General features: G+C 55.1%; 4 protein-coding genes across 5 annotated transcripts; all 4 read left to right on the top strand.

Moving 5' to 3' along the window:
• Positions 1–503: 503 nt before the first annotated feature.
• Positions 504–1,737, top strand: SPEM1 (spermatid maturation 1). Its single transcript, XM_024564703.2, has 3 exons — positions 504–647; positions 742–802; positions 1,001–1,737. Exons 1-3 carry the CDS (start codon positions 504–506, stop codon positions 1,735–1,737), a joined length of 942 nt encoding a protein of 313 aa, XP_024420471.2.
• Positions 1,738–3,961: 2,224 nt separating this feature from the next.
• SPEM2 (SPEM family member 2) lies at positions 3,962–5,723 on the top strand. Its single transcript, XM_024564704.1, has 3 exons — positions 3,962–4,099; positions 4,260–4,317; positions 4,444–5,723. Exons 1-3 carry the CDS (start codon positions 3,962–3,964, stop codon positions 5,721–5,723), a joined length of 1,476 nt encoding a protein of 491 aa, XP_024420472.1.
• A 764-nt stretch (positions 5,724–6,487) lies between these two features.
• Positions 6,488–10,336, top strand: SPEM3 (SPEM family member 3). Its single transcript, XM_045199128.2, has 3 exons — positions 6,488–6,625; positions 6,777–6,834; positions 6,954–10,336. The coding sequence occupies exons 1-3, from the start codon at positions 6,488–6,490 to the stop codon at positions 10,334–10,336; spliced, it is 3,579 nt and encodes a 1,192-aa protein (XP_045055063.2).
• A 2,201-nt stretch (positions 10,337–12,537) lies between these two features.
• Positions 12,538–14,681, top strand: TMEM102 (transmembrane protein 102). 2 transcript variants are annotated; one of them, XM_053911575.2, is made up of 2 exons: positions 12,538–13,285; positions 13,548–14,681. In XM_053911575.2, the coding sequence occupies exons 1-2, from the start codon at positions 13,072–13,074 to the stop codon at positions 14,675–14,677; spliced, it is 1,344 nt and encodes a 447-aa protein (XP_053767550.1). In that variant the 5' UTR covers positions 12,538–13,071; the 3' UTR covers positions 14,678–14,681. The 2 variants fall into 2 exon arrangements, with proteins under 2 accessions (XP_053767550.1, XP_053767549.1); XM_053911574.2 differs by having other exon boundaries at positions 12,541–13,285; positions 13,377–14,681.
• The last annotated feature ends 545 nt before the right edge of the window (positions 14,682–15,226 follow it).

Genomic DNA, 15,226 nt, shown 5'->3' with positions numbered 1-15,226 from the left:
ATGTCAGGAGGTGGGAGCAGGGGGCTCTGAAGAAACAAGCCTCGGGGGTGTGACTGCTGATGGGGGAGGTCTGCACCCACACCCTTTTCAGTGACTGAGGTCTGAGAGAAAGGAGGAGTGGGTGCTGACTAAGGTTGCCATGGTAATGGGGCTATTTGGGGAGTTAAGATTAGGACCCGTGTCTGCAGAGGACTGAGCTGTGTGTAGAAAAGGTCCCAGCGGGCTGACGGGGGCAGACACCGGGCATGCCAGAGGGCCTGGCTAGTGGTCCAGGTAGCTGGCTACAGGACAGGCATGCAAGGTGAAGGCCTTGGCTTTCACCAAGGTCTGGACTCAGGCTGGAAGGTTAATCCTGGGCTGAGGACTCCCTCTGGGCACATTGTGAGGGGGAGCCCCAGCATCATTGTGACCCACTTAGCCCCAGAGCCTCTGGGACAGGCCGGCTGGGCACTGTGGCACAGTGGGCTTGGGGCCTAGGGGCCCTGGTGGCCCTAGGGACCCCCATGGCCATGGCTGAGCGGCCATGGCCCAGGTGCGACTCATATCATAGCCCCAACACCAACAGCTGCCAGGACCTGGGCAACGCCATCCTGTTGCTGCTGGGCCTCATCATCTGCATTAACATTGGCATCAATCTGGTGACACTGGTCAGGGCAGGGCTGGGTGGGAGGGTGCTGGAGGATGGCTGGGGGCAGACCTGGTGGCCAGGGCTTGCCTGTGGTCACTGTGTCCCTTCCTCAGCTCTGGCGCAGACTTCGTGTCTTCTTACACCACATGTTCTGCCATATGGTTTGTGACAAAGGTAAGAGGGGCCCCAGGTTAGGGTAGAGGAAGGGCAGATACCTGGGTGTTCTAGCCCTTGACCCTAAGCCGGTCCCGCCCCCTCCCACTCTACCCTCTCAGATTTCCATAGCTGTGTAGCTTCTGTCCCTGAACCCTGCCTCTCCACCACTGTAGGAGTCAGTACCCTCCTCAGCCCTTACCTCTCCCCTATCCACAGAAGCTTTTAAATTATCCTCACATGGAAAGAAGACCTGGCTCCCAAAGCAGAGCTCCCCTGCAGTCCACCTTCAATGCACCATGGACCCTTTGAAAATGACCTTGACACCCCCACCCACTCGCCACCTTCACCATCGAGGCTCATCAGCACGCCGTGCCCACCACCCAACAGCCTGGGCACCCGACACTGACGATGAGGAGAAGCCCCCTCATCAGCATCCGGCAGTCTGCTCCCACAACTGGGACCGCCCCTCTGACTGGGAAGGCTTCCAATCCACCCAGGGGTTCTGGGCTCCCTGGGCACAGGACTCTGTGGAGCTGCCTCCCCAGACCATTCGTTTCCAGCAGACTATAGAGGGAAGGCCCCTCAAAAGAGAGATTCGGTCAGAACTGGGCCTAGAGGCCTATGTGTACCCTGTGAATCCCCCACCCCCCAGCCCGCAGGTCCTGAGCCATAAGAACAGTGGAGGGGGGACAGGGGTCCAGGGGGAGCAGGAGCAATGCTCGCCTGACCCCCCAGCTCCACCACCCATCAGGGGTCCAGCATTTGTCCCAGATATCCCCAAGCGCCCCTCTTCAGCCCGCATAGTGTATGACGCCCATGACGTGAGGCGGCGGCTTCGGGAGCTGACCCGGGAGGTGGAGGCTCTGTCCCACTGTTACCCCATGGCCTCCAGATCCAGTACTGCTGAGGCGATGGGCAAGGATTGGGTATACCGTCCCCTGACAGAGAGGTGACTGGGAGAATAAACCAAAAGAAAAAAAGAAAAAAGGAGGTGGTTTGTGGTGGAGTGGAGGGTGGGGCAGGGCTAGGGGCCACACAGCTCCCAGAGGCCCTGGTCGCCAAGGGAATGATCTCCCTGGTAACGGCCTAGAGAGTCCTGAGGACCCTGATCAACCATCAACCTCTTGGCCTCAACCTCTCCATCAACCCAACCTCTCCATCAACCCTGTCCTCAGACCTCTCCCAGGCTCTTCTTGATGATAAAGTTCCCATCTGCTTCTATCCCATTTTCTTTTCTTTTCTTTTCTTTTTAAGATTTTATTTATTTTTAGAGGGTGAAGGAAGGAGAAAGAGGGAGGGAAACATCAATGTGTGGTGCCTCTCGCACACCCCCTACTGGGGACCTGGCCCGCAACCCATTCATGTGCCCAGACTGGCAACCCTTTGTTTCTCAGGCCCATGCTCAATCCACTGAGCTATACCAGCCAGGGCTATCCAGTTTTCTTTAGTGCCCAGGGAAGGCTCCCCACCAATCCCACCCCAGACATCCAGAGAGTCCTACAGTAAAAGGGAGACCCTCATCCTCATGGCTCTCGGCCCTCAGAGGTCTGGTTCCTGCCAGAGCCCAGGTTTAGGCTGCAGCTGCAGGGCAGTGTAGCTGCTTCTCAAGCCCTGGTTTCTTCAGCGGAGGGACCACTGAGAGTGAAGAAGGTGGCCAGGCCCTCACAGTTCCCCGGTCAGAACCTCAGGTCCCTGTAAGTTCCTATATCCTTAAGCAGGCTTGGAGGATGAAATATTGGGGACAGTCTCAAGGGCTGCCTCATAATAACATCACAGCCTTCTGTGACCTCACTCTTCTGATTCATTCCTCCATGTCACAAGTGAGGAGACTGAAGCCAAGTGACTTATTCATAGTCACACAGACATCAAGGATCAATTTCACGACCTCAGATGCTTCATCCCCCAGATTCTGCAGGTAGATTCTCATTGCCACTGAGTCAGCCTGGTCCATCAGAGTCTCCCACCTTCCTTAGTTTGCTGTGTGAACTCGTCAGAATATCCACCCACTGGAGAGCAGGGACGCCCAGGCAGCTGGGATCACATACATGCATTCATGTTTGTGCACACAGCTTGGGAACAAGGAGTCATATGGGTGCACCCGAGCTGAAGGAACTGGACCTCATCTTGATACCAGATGGGTTCCTGGAATGTAAGCAGACAAACCTTTTTTGAATTGCCCTGCTTCTCTATTCATTTGCATTCAGCTAATGTCATTGATCGTTTGAAGCTGATTCCATTGTGGGTATGTACTGAGCACCTACTATATTTTTCGAGCCTTGATGGAAAATGCCCACTGGCTGTTTTCTGTTTCTGCTGAGTTATTGTACAAACAAATGACTTGTGGTCCCCAGGGCACCCCTTTCACAGACCCCAGTGATGAACTTAAGTCAAAGACTCCCTTGTCATATCAACAATTACATCTATTTTGTGCTTTGTGATTTCTTGTGGTTTTTTCTTCAGGTGGTGGCTAACAGTCAACTTGAAGGGTTGCTCAGTGGGAGGGCAGTTGGCTAAGAAGAGAAATCAGGGTTGGGGGTGGTGCCCAGAGGTAGCCACCCAGCAAGGTAGAGTCAGCCTCGCCCTGAAGCAAAGGGGCTAAGGGCTCAGTGACCACTAACACCTAGGGCTGAAACCCCTGGCCAGGAAGGGGGTGGGTAGGGTGGTACTAGAAGAGTTATGACAGGGAAGTGGGCAGGATAGGTTGGGAATGTAGAGTGAGGTGACTTCAGAGGGGACTCTTGCTGTCACCATCCATCCGGCCGTGGGTAGGAAATACCACCAGGCTACATAAGCTGCTATAATCTCTCAAAAGAACAATGAGACAGAGGGAGTGGTGTATGCATGATTTGGTCCCTGTGAAGACTGTCTCACTACTGTAGCTACCATATTTTCAAATCAGGAATCAGGTGTTGAGGTAAGCAAGCTCCCTTGGAGACAAAGGGACAGACTGAACTCCGGGATATCTTGGACTGAGCCAAGGGCAAAAATGACCATATACAGAGCCAGCTGAGTGGATAAAAGAGCTGCCACCTCTGCATTGTGACCCCTGCCAATGTGCTTCATTATGACCTGGCTCCCTCAGCTGGCAGGTATCCCCAGGTCCTGACATGAGTGCAGTGTGGGTCGGGGCTGGTGGGGGGGTGGTTGCGGCCCAGGTGGCCCTAGGACCCCCCCACCATGAAAACCCAGCTCTGGTATAACACCCTGGGGTGCTGCAATCAATACCAAGAAAGTCCCCAGGATGCTGAGGACTTCCTACTCCTGCTGCTGGGCCTCATCATTCTTGTCAACATTGGGATCAACGTGGCAACTGCGGTCAGTGGTGGCTGTGGGCCATCCCTATGGGTGAAGAGGGCTGAGGGTGGGAGCCAGCTTTGGCCTGTATTTCCAGCTGCAAGAACAATCTTGGCTGGGAGCAGTATGAGGGTTGGGGGTGGAGAGCTTGGTCTTCACTCTCACCCCACCCCAACCTCAGATGTGGTATGGGTTCCAGAATGCCTTAGACAAGATGATCATTTGGATTAACCAGAAAAGTAAGTATGGCAGTGAGAGGGGTAGGGGACACATCGGCCCCCCTTCTATCACTACGACCCTAGGAACACAGGCCCCAGTGTGCCCAACTGACAATTGCTGCCCTCATGGACTCTCACCTCCCCCAGGTGAAACCTTGCAGGCTTGTGAAAGTTCCCCCAAAGATGCTCTAGCCAAGGTCCAAGATGTCCACATTCACTGCACCCTGGACCCTGTAGAAGTGAAGATGGCCCCGCCCACTTGCTCCTCCTCTTCCTCCTACCACCATTTCCGCAACCGCAGCGGCCAGCGCCCACACCATAATCATCACCGCCGCTCCCCCTGCAGCCACCAGCAGAACCTAAAGAACCACAGACAATTCCCCAACAATCGTTCAGTCTTCCACAGCCCACATCACAGCCACAAGATATCACAGCTGCAGCCAGTGCCCTCTCTTGATCAGGAGGACCTGGACTCCTTCCTGGAGGAGGAAGAGGGCAACCTATCCTTTCCACATCCCAAGTGCCCCCAGCGGGGCTGGGGAGGGCTCTACCAGCGAAAGGCGGTACCCTCCAATCTGGGGCTGTGGGGCCGCCAGGGCGGGATCCTGGCCAGCTTGCCACCACCCTCTCTCTATGTGTCATCCGAGCTGCGCCGCATGCCCAAGCGCGTGGAGGCCAAGTCAGAGTTGAGGCTGCAGTCCTACAGGCCTCACTACTCACCGTCCCGCATCTGGGGCAATATGGAGGCTGAGCAGTGGACCTGGTCTCCACCACCTCCCCACCGGCTGCCCCCTAACCCCACCTGGGTCCCTGGGGGGTACAGCCCTTACCCCTCCAAGGGCCAGCTACTGTATGACTCCTGGGATCAGCGGCGACGTGGTCTGGAGAGCTCTGAGCCCCCATCTGCCCTGGTGCCCCGGAGCTCCCGGCCGGAGGCCCGGGAACACTGTACCCCACAGTCCCACCGGCAGAGCCTCCCTGGCCATGCGTATAGCCAGCCCACCCGCAGTCCCCACCCATCCGCAGGACACTTGACCTGCACCTCCCGGGATCCCCATGAAGTACGCCGCCGGGTGACTGAATGGGCTGAGGTGCTGCCCACTCAGCACCCTCTGACTACATCCACCTCCCTCACCGTGTTGGGCGAGGTCTCATACCAACGGGCCCTGGCTCCCAGCTCAGCCCTGCTCCCCCACTGCTCCCAGCCCCTGCCCGAAGTCCAGGGTACTGAGCCCACCCAACCCCCACACATCTTCATGCCACTCAGCCGGAGCCCGGGGGGCAATGCCAACTACCAGGTATATGACAGCCTGGAGCTGAAGCGGCAGGTGCAGGAGAACAGAGCACGGGCCAACTCACTGCCACCGCCTTCCAGCTCAGCCTCAAGGCCCTCTTTGCACAGGAGCCGGACAGGAAAACTTCACTAACCAGTGGGAAATGTAGGGGGGAGGGGGGCGGGGGCTGACAGGGCTCGAAAAGAGAAATAAAGAGCAACAGAGTCCAGGAAACACTGTAGTGGTCTGTGGCTGGGAAGCACCAAGCCTTCTCTGCCAGCCTGGACCCCTGTCCTTGGCTTTCTGAAACAAGAAACCAGTGCGCCCTTGGCATGAGGTTCCCCTTAGTTTAGTGGCCATGGTACTGCCTGCAGGGCCCTCCTGGCCCTGCACAAGGCACTAAGTAGATCTTGCAGCTGCAGACTCCAAACCACTGGTCCCTGGGCACACGTTCTGTGCAAGGCTCTCCCTGTCCCCAAAGGAGGTTCAGAGGCTCAGCCCCACAGGAGAAGCTGAAGTTAAATTCCAGATCTGGGGATCCCACATCTGGATAGATCCAGGCCTGCAGCCTAGCAAAGGACAGGAAGAAGGCCAAAACTTTGGATTCCAGCTAGGCTTTCCCCAGGGGAATGGGATGAGTGTTTGAATTAATGAGTCAGAAGGCAATGAGGAAAAAAATAAGGTTGAGATGGGAGGTGTGTTGGCTTCTGGGCCCAGTTTGACTGTCCAGGCTCAGGTTACTTGAACCCGGTTACCAGGAAATGCCACCCTGGACCTTCCTTTTCCTCTCCCTTTCTCATTGTGACCCCTAACCCCTGTCCCATTATGACCCAGTTCTCCCCCTCCCCCATCAGAAGTTTGGCTCCTAGTGAGTATGTGGGGGCCAGGGGGCCCAGGTAGTCCTGGGGCCCCCAGACATGGGTGAACGAGCCCACCATGGAGCCCCAAGGTGCTCTGGCACCAATCCCAGGAAGTGCCAGGACCTAGGAGACTCAATTCTTCTGATTCTGGGCAGCTTCATCTTGCTCAACGTGGGGATCAATGTGGTGACTCTGGTCAGGACGGGGTCTGGAAAGCAGGGTCGGGAGGGCCCTCGGGTCTGAAGTGGGAGGGGTGAGGGGAGAGGGCTGCTGGGATGTGGCCAGGCTAGGGTTGGACTTCAGGGCTCACCCTACTTCTGGACCCTCCCCTTCCCTGCTTCCTCAGCTCTGGAGGCATCTGAAAAGCTCCTTGAGGATTCTTTTCCGTCATTTTTTCCCCAAAGGTGAGTGGTCTTCAGCATGGGCTCAAGGGGAAGTGGCCCTATCTCCTTTCTCCTATCTCTGTCCCCATTTTCAGCCCCTTGGGGACCCAGGCCTTGTCTTATCCCACCTTTTCCAGCAGACAAGCAACCCAGCTGTATAGGCAGCCATCCCATGTGTATGCGCTGCCCCATGGATCCCAAGAACCTGTGCTCAGAAGTCTCTTCCCACTTCCATCATCACCCAAGCTTTCTGCTCAGACACCCTAACCACCTTGACTCCTGGATACCAGATACGAATGATGAGAAGGCTTCTAGGTGCTGCTGGATATCGCCTCAGTATGGACACACCAGGGCTCCCGTGGAGACTCCCTGGGGACTGTGGAAGGAGGGGATGATGGGAGCTGGGGAGTCCCCTCAGGTCACAGCCTCGAAGGCCCAAGCCACCTTTATCTCAAGGCAAGAGACATCTCCCCAGTTCCCCAAGATGAACAAGCTGGATATGGCTCCACTCCACTTGCCCCAAGAGAATACGAATAAGACCCCAGACTATGACCCAGACCAAACCCCAGTCCCAGCCCCAGCCCAGGCCCAGACCCACTCCCCAGTCCGCCCCCCTGAGCACACCCCCACCCAGGCCCGGACCCACTCCCCAGTCCGCCCCCCTGAGCACACCCCCACCCAGGCTCACACCCACTCCCCAGTCCGCCCCTCTGGGCACACCACCACCCAGGCCCAGACCCACTCCCCAGTCCACCCCCCTGAGCACACCCCCACCCAGGCCCACACCCACTCCCCAGTCCGCCCCCCTGAGCACACCCCCACCCAGGCCCACACCCACTCCCCAGTCCACCCCTCTGGGCACGCCCCACCCCAGGCCCAGGTCCACTCCATAGTCCACCCCCCTGAGCACACCCCCACCCAGGTCCACATCCCTGAGCACATCTCAGCCCATACCCCAGCCCAGGCCCCAGCCCCAGCCCCCATGCATGCCTTAGCCTGCTCCCTGGGCCACACTCTTGAGCACATAAGAGCTCAGACCCCAGCCAGCAACATGGTCCATACTCATCTAACTTATACCTGTGCCCACACCTTGGTCCCTTCCCGAACCTCTGCCCCAGATCCTCCTCTAACTTCTGCCCCTGCTACTACTCCTGCCCCAGCCCCTACACCAGCCCCTGTCCCAATATCTGCCTCGATCCCTGCCCCAGTATTGGTCATGGCCCCAACTACCACTCCAGTTCCTGCTCCTAAGCCTACTACAACCCCTACCCACAACCTAACTCCTATTCCCTCTACCCCAAATGCCTTCAGCCAAGGCCTGTCCACAGACCATGTGGTCTATGATACTCCCGGGGTAAAGCAGAACTTATCCCATGTGTGCCCCACACAAAATGCTGGGTATTCCAGAAAGAACTTGGGTACCCTCTCCAAGCCCCAAGATGGTCAGGGCCTGGTAAACTCTGGTCCAGTAGAACAAACATCAAAGCAACTCAGTGGGGGTACTGCCAAATCCTCCACAGGATCCATACTGGGTTACCTGGAGCTGGGGAATATGGAATGGAAGATCTCAAATGATGCCAAAGACAAGTTCTTACAGCCCAAGACCGTCCCTTACTGCAGCTTCCATCCTTACAGTTCTGAGAGAAGAAATGCAGACTCCCAGCCTCCAGTCTACCCCAAACTCCTTGTGTACTCCAAAGATGCTTCACCTTCTCAACTTTGCCTTCATTCTCCAACCAGTGCCCAGAACTCACCGTGCATTGCTCCTGTACCATGTACTCTTTCTCTGCCTCTTGTTTCTCCCAGATCCTTTGTTCATCAATCTACCAACCACCAGGTGAAGCCCTCCAATTCAATACAAACCCCCATCTTTCCCCCAATCTCTAAGTCTCCTCAGTCCATACCCTGTTCCCAGTTTCCCATCCCTCCCCAGTTCTCCACCATTTCCCAGCCCACAATCCAACCCCAATCTCCTGAACTTCATGAGAGTCTAGGCCTCACCCAAGATCCTGGCCTCCAAAGGACCTCAGGCTCTCTAAAAGACTCTGGAGTTGCCAAGAACCCAGGCCTTAATCAAGATCCAGGCCTACACAGGTCCCCAGGCCTTCCCCAGCACCCTGACCTCTGCAAGAAACTGGGGCATTCCCAAGACTCTGGCCTTCACAAGAATCCAATTACTCAAGATCCTGGCCCCCAAAAGAGCCTAGGTCCTCCTCGAGATGTAGGTATCTCTATGAGCCCATGTCTCACGCAACCTTCTGGCCTCCATAAGAACACACCACTTCCCAAAGCTTCTGACATTCAGAAGAGTTCAGGCTTTGTGCAAGACTCTGGAGTTTACAGGAATCCAAAACAAAACCAGGAGACTACACGCTACAGAAGTCAAGATCTCTCCCAAACAACTGGCCTCCATAAGAGCCCAGGACCTTGTCAAGATTCTGAAGGTTGCAAGAGTACAGGTAATGCCCAAGATCCAGGAGTCTCTAGGAGTCTAGGCTTTACCCAAGATTCTGGCCCACATAAGAGCCCATATCTTGCTGAAGACTCTGAAGTCAACAAAAGCTCAGGCCTTTCCCAGGAATCTGGTCTCCACAAAAGCCCAAGCCTTTCCCAAACCTCTGGCCTCCCTAAAGGCTCAGGTATCACCCAAGATTCAGAAAAATACAGGAATCTAGGCCTGACTCAAGATTCTGACCTCCGGATTAATTCAGGCCTTACCCAGGCCAATGAAGTCAAAAAGAGATGTGGCCTTACACAAGATGTTGGAATTTACAGGAGCCCAGAACATACCCAAGACCCTAACTTCCACAAGTATCCAGGAATTAATCAAGAACCTGGCCAACATAAGGGTTCAGCCATTACCCAAGACTCTGGCCTCCCCATGACTCAAGGTCTTACCAAGGAATCAAGCCTCCACAAGGACTCATGCCTTATCCCAAATCCTGCCCTCCACAAGAAACCAGGCCTTGCTTTATGTACTAACTCTGTCCGAGTCCAGGGCCCATCTCGGACCCCAAAGTCCACACTGTCCCTGATGAAGTCATTTGTATCTGACGAGGTTCCTTGGAAGAATGCAGAGCAGCATCTTCCATGTACTTCTGACCCACTCAGTCAGAACTCCTGCCCTTCCAAAGCTCGGGTTATCTACAATGACCTGCAAACCTTCTCAGAGGTACCTGTACTAATTGAGCTACAGCCATCCTCTCAGCGAGCAGGCAGCCAGGACTGGGTTTACTGCCCTGTAGATACAGTTCCTCCAGCCTGCCAGAACTATCACCAGATGTCTATGCCTCCCAAAGCCAGCTGGAAGACCCACTATCCTAGGCCATGTACCCAGGTAGGGCATGTGGTCTTTGATGCCCGCCAGAGACAGTTCAGAGGGAGCAGAGACAAGTGTGAAGCTCTACCTTCCAGGTGCCTTCAACAAGAGGCATCTAGCAACTCAGTAGAGACCACCAAGTGGGGATATCAGTGTGTAATGAGACCCTCAGAAAAAGAGGGGACAAAGGTGCACCAGAAATAAACAGATGACAGAAGTGTTCTGTAATTGTTTGAGGATATTCACCCCAGCCCCACACCTGACACTGGCCACTCTCAGGGCCTGATGAGGACTGGAACTGTACTTGCCCCTGCTGCTCCTCCATAGCTGTAGAGATAAACCCATTATCCCCAAGGCCCTACAGCTGCATTTTCCAACACAGTAGCCACTAGCTACCCATGGTTATTAGGTGTACATTAATTAAAATTAAATAAAATAATTCTGTTCTTCTGTCTCATCTACTTTTCAAGTGCTCAATGCTATGGGTAGCTAGTGGCTACTACATTGAACACAGATTTAGAACAGTTTTCATCATTATAGAAAATCCTACTGGACAGCAATGCTTTAGAGTTTAGAGGAACTTTCCTTTCCCTTGTCACCTACCCCCAGCATCTTCAAAACTCCCACAGGACCCAGAGAACTCAGTTCTTTTTAGGGTGGCTCAGAGGCCTCCCTCTGGGGAGGAGGTAAGATGTCAGGATGCCAGATGCCTGATTACCCCAGCCTGTGAGAAAGGAGCCCAGTCTTCAGTTTTCCTGATCTGGTTTCTTTGGTCACAACCAGATATATCGAAACCTGCCTCTCCAGTTCTGGTCTGTGTTTGGGGGCTCTGAGTTGCTGAGGAAGAAGAGCTCTCTTTGTCAGTGTCTAGGAACTCCTGAGATCTGGGCTCCCCTAACTGATCTCTGGATTTTGAGAGTCCCTTCCTATGCAGGACTCTGATTTTTCTAGGTGTCTATGCTTAATTCTCTTGCCCGTGGACTTAGGCCTATCTCACTCCAGAGAGAGTCCCCAGGGAAGAGGGAATGTAAGTCCTGGTTCTGCAATGGATAGATCCGATTTGTAAGCCATCCCTGGTTTCCTGTCTTTTGTCCCATTTTTCTGGCTCCTTGTGTCATCCAGCACTTAAGCTGTGTCCCTGATAGCTTTGGCTACTGAAAATAATTTCTTCCCTATAATTTCCCTTTGCCTTGCCCTGGCCCAGCTGGGAGTTTCCTCTGGATTTGTGGAATTCCTAAGTGTTTTCCCCACCACCATTCATGTATGTCTGAGGTAGGTATCATTAATATGTCCCTTCCCTGAATCAGATGTCCATTGCTGGGTCACCACCTGTGTGTTCATGTCTAACACTACAACCACGGATTCCAAGGGGAAATCACCCAGCGGGGGAGCCCCTTTCTAACACTTCTCCAGCTCAGCTCTGACATTGGACAAATGTACAAGACTTCCCAGGCTGCTCTCATCTTCAAAATGAAGTTATAATTTTATGGAAGAACCCTTCTAGATCTAAATGACTAGGGCTCCTCACATGGGATGTAGAGGCTTTTATCCCCAAGCCCTAGGGTATGTCCTCCATTATTGTTTGCTATTCAGATCCATCCTATTACTGATACAGAGAGATCTGATCAGATCACTGGGGAGAAGCAGGGGGAGTTTTTGAAGGCAATGGTAAGCGGTCTAGGATGGGATTGGCTGAGGAGCTGAGTGCCTCCAGAGTGCATGGAAATAAAATGAGGCCTGGCTCTCTGACTCTCTTTTCTTCCTGAGGATCCTTGGACGATTGTGCTGCAGCTGCCTGCATTTCCCAATGGACAGTATTTTAGATGGGAAGGAACTCCCTGTGCAGCCTAGGACTGGGCTGACCTGGCAGAGGGTGGCAGGTTTATTTTTCTTTGGGTGTTCTATGGGGATGAGCTGTGAGACAGAAGCCTGCTATTCTTTCAAAATGTGTAGGTGCTGTATCTTATGCTGTTTTAGTCTGCGAACTAACCCTATAGAATCAGATAACTAAAAACTAAGGGGAAATGCTAGAACTCGGGTGTTAAGAGTTTAGCCTTAATTGATAGGCCTAAGTGACTAATTCATGTGGAAAGCTGTTATTACAAAATTGTGAAGCTTTTGAATAAAGACTCCTTTCCTTTATCACCAAACCTTTGCCTCTGGAATTTTGCTTAGAGGGTGGCAGCAGACAGCAGGACCCAATTGCTCTCGGGTAACATTACCCCTCCAACCTCAGGAATGTTTGTGTGGGGCTGACCTGGGCTTGGCAAGAAACAGAACAGTTTATCTCCATAGAAACCACAACTTCAAGCAGGCACTTCAGAGGGACAGAAAAGGATGTGGGGGCGAAGCCTCAGCGCTCCGGTATTGCGGAAGACAAACTGCAACTCCTAGGATAGCTGGAGATCAGAGCAGAGCGAAAAGACTTGTTGACAGAGGTGGGGCGGGCTGGGAACCACCCTGCTAGACTCTGGAAAGGGGCGTGGCCTTGCAGGCAGCAGGAAGAAGTTACCTGTTGGATGGTTCTATCCATTCTCTTCCCAGCTCTTGCAGTCACCCCTAAAAGGGAAGCCGCGGACTGTAAGCCTTTTCCGAAAAAGTGGTAAGGGGAGGTAGACAAGGGACCGCGGAGGAGACTGGCTATTGCATTCCGTAGGAGGGGCCCAACAGCTACTTTTCACCTGCTGCGTCAGGTGAACCGGTCCATGGGGGCGGAGACCAGAATATGAGACAGGGCAAGGGCGAGGACAGAGGAGGTTATTTGTTCGTTTTCAAGACTAAACTTACAGCCCTTTACCTGCAGACCCATTGGCGTACTTGTCAAGGGCACTCTCTCGGCCTCGGGAAGAGAGAACGAAGGCGACCTTTCAGCAGCAAACAAAAGGCCGGTTTAGGCTTCCCTCATCCTTGTTTTCCCTAGCTCAAAACGATAGAGCCAAATGGCTTCCGCGGTCTGGGGGAGTGCCCCCTGGTGGGGCCCGCCGCCCCCAGCCCCAGCCCGCCCGCTCACGGACATCGACTTCTGCTCTGGAGCGCAGCTGCAGGAACTAACCCAGCTTATCCAAGAGCTGGGTGTGCAGGAGAGCTGGAGTGACGGGCCCAAGACGGGACGAGACCTTCTCCAAGCCAAAGACTTTGTTTTCTCTTTACTTGGTAAGTAACCCTCCCGGCCTTCAGAAATTTCCAACTCTCAGCCCCGCCCCGGCGTCGTGGCACGCTCTCACAATTCCTTCTCTTCCCTCAGGTCTTGCTCACCGCCGCGATCCCCGCCTTCCTCCCCAAGCAGAGCTCTTGCTGCTTCGTGGCGGCATTCGCGAGGGCTCCGTGGATCTAGGGCCTTCACCCCTAGGTCCCTACGCTCGGGGACCTCACTACGACGCCGGCTTCACACTTCTGGTGCCTGTGTTTTCTCTAGATGGCACTGGGCAGGAGCTGCAACTGGACATGGAATCCTGTTACGCCTGCCTCTGCCTCCCTGAACTGATGTACGGAACCCCAGTCCGAAAGGCATGGCAGGATTGCCTAGGACCTCCAATCCCGGGCGGACGTAATTTGACCCACCAAGCCGAAAACCCCAAGGACCAGCAAATCTCCGTGGACCAACCTCACGGTTACGTCACTGAGCTTGAGCTATGTGTGTCTTTGGAAAAATCACCTAGTAACGACTCTGGGCCTGAGTCGCCTCAGCAAGAGGTAATCGATCTTGGCTTTCCTGCACCACTGAATGGTGACGTCACCAAAACAGCCCCGGATAGTTCAGTCCCACGGCCGTCGGAGGCTCTGGAGGCGTGGCCTACATTGTGCCCTGCCAAGGTGGCTGCGTGGTTCTTTGCTCTGCTGGCTGAAGTCGCTGAGTCCCTGATTCCGGTCCCGGGTGCCCCGCGCTTGGTGCACGCAGCCCGCCACGCGGGGTTCACAACCATCCTCCTGGCTACGCCGGGGCCCCCACGCCGCCTCCTGCTTTTCGACCTGATCCCTGTGGTGTCTGTAGCTGGCTGGCCCGAGGGGGCTCGGAGCCATTCGTGGGCTGGGCCGCTGGCCTCTGAGTCGTCCTCCTTCTATCTGGTGCCGGGCGGCGACATGGAGCGGCCGGGCGCTTCCGGCTGGCAGCTGTGCTTCGCCCGCCAGGAGCTGGCGCTCAAGGCGCTCATACCTGCCCCGCTGCTGCAAGCGCACGCGGCTGCCCAGGCGCTGCTGCGCCCGCTGGTGGCCGGGACCAGGGCCGCGGCGCCCTACCTTCTGCGGACGCTGCTCTACTGGGCTTGTGAGCGACTGCCCGCGCTCTATTTGGCGCGGCCGGAGAACGCTGGTGCCTGCTGCCTGGGGCTGCTGGATGAGCTGAGCCGTGTGCTCGAGGCCGGGATGCTACCCCACTACTTTCTGAGCGGCCGAAAGCTCCGGGCAGGGGACAGTGCCGCTGCGCTGCTCGCAGCATTGGCCCGGCTTCGTGGGGACCCTGCCCGGGCCCTGTCCGCCACGGTGGAGGAGGCCAAGGCTGCGCGCAAGGGGGGTGGTTTAGCTGGTGTGGGCGGCGGGGCCCATTAAAAGACTACACCTACCAACATGGAAAGTGCTTCTGTTAACTAGTGGCATGTGGAGGGCACTACTGCCCCTCACTTGGGAGACAGACTTAGCACCCTGGAGCCCAAACATCCCATTCCAGAAGACGTCCTCGTGGGTTCCTCCCCACCCGTCATTCCACTCATCTCCCGCTCGATCCCTGGTACAGGTCGTCATGTCCTGCCTTCTCTGTGGCTAGCATCGCTCCTGCCCTGTTACAGCCTCTAGCAACCATCTTCCCCCAATTCTCGTGGGTTTTTCCCTCAGGACTCGATAGAGATGAGGGGAAACATATTTGCTGATAAGACGTGGGAAGGAGGCATGGAGACCAGAGCAGGCCCATCTGGCTCATGCAAAATCAGACTTATTAAGGAGGTCGCATTCCGCCCCGGGCTAGATATCAACCCCCCCGCCTCAATCCCTTCAGTTATTACCCCTACTTTCCTTTTTCAGTTCTGTCCCCCCATCCAGGGCAGTAGGGTCGCTCCACTTTTGGGGTGTCTGCCGTTCCATTTATCTGAAACCCAACCTCTC

This window comes from Desmodus rotundus, chromosome 9 (assembly GCF_022682495.2).
Source record: "Desmodus rotundus isolate HL8 chromosome 9, HLdesRot8A.1, whole genome shotgun sequence".
Taxonomy (NCBI): domain Eukaryota; kingdom Metazoa; phylum Chordata; class Mammalia; order Chiroptera; family Phyllostomidae; genus Desmodus; species Desmodus rotundus.
The sequence above is the reverse complement of the archived record's forward strand: the minus strand, read 5'-3'. Positions and strand labels throughout refer to the sequence as shown.

Excerpts from the sequence above, each read along its gene's own strand:
- SPEM1 (XM_024564703.2), top strand. The coding sequence starts at position 504 with ATGGCCATGGCTGAGCGGCCATGGCCCAGGTGCGACTCATATCATAGC. Across the intron at positions 648-741 it reads GCATCAATCTGGTGACACTG|CTCTGGCGCAGACTTCGTGT; the intron begins GTCAGGGCAGGG and ends TCCCTTCCTCAG. Across the intron at positions 803-1,000 it reads CCATATGGTTTGTGACAAAG|AAGCTTTTAAATTATCCTCA; the intron begins GTAAGAGGGGCC and ends CCCTATCCACAG.
- SPEM2 (XM_024564704.1), top strand. The coding sequence starts at position 3,962 with ATGAAAACCCAGCTCTGGTATAACACCCTGGGGTGCTGCAATCAATAC. Across the intron at positions 4,100-4,259 it reads GGATCAACGTGGCAACTGCG|ATGTGGTATGGGTTCCAGAA; the intron begins GTCAGTGGTGGC and ends CCCCAACCTCAG. Across the intron at positions 4,318-4,443 it reads CATTTGGATTAACCAGAAAA|GTGAAACCTTGCAGGCTTGT; the intron begins GTAAGTATGGCA and ends CACCTCCCCCAG.
- SPEM3 (XM_045199128.2), top strand. The coding sequence starts at position 6,488 with ATGGGTGAACGAGCCCACCATGGAGCCCCAAGGTGCTCTGGCACCAAT. Across the intron at positions 6,626-6,776 it reads GGATCAATGTGGTGACTCTG|CTCTGGAGGCATCTGAAAAG; the intron begins GTCAGGACGGGG and ends CTGCTTCCTCAG. Across the intron at positions 6,835-6,953 it reads CCGTCATTTTTTCCCCAAAG|ACAAGCAACCCAGCTGTATA; the intron begins GTGAGTGGTCTT and ends CTTTTCCAGCAG.
- TMEM102 (XM_053911574.2), top strand. The coding sequence starts at position 13,072 with ATGGCTTCCGCGGTCTGGGGGAGTGCCCCCTGGTGGGGCCCGCCGCCC. Across the intron at positions 13,286-13,376 it reads CTTTGTTTTCTCTTTACTTG|GTCTTGCTCACCGCCGCGAT; the intron begins GTAAGTAACCCT and ends CTCTTCCCTCAG.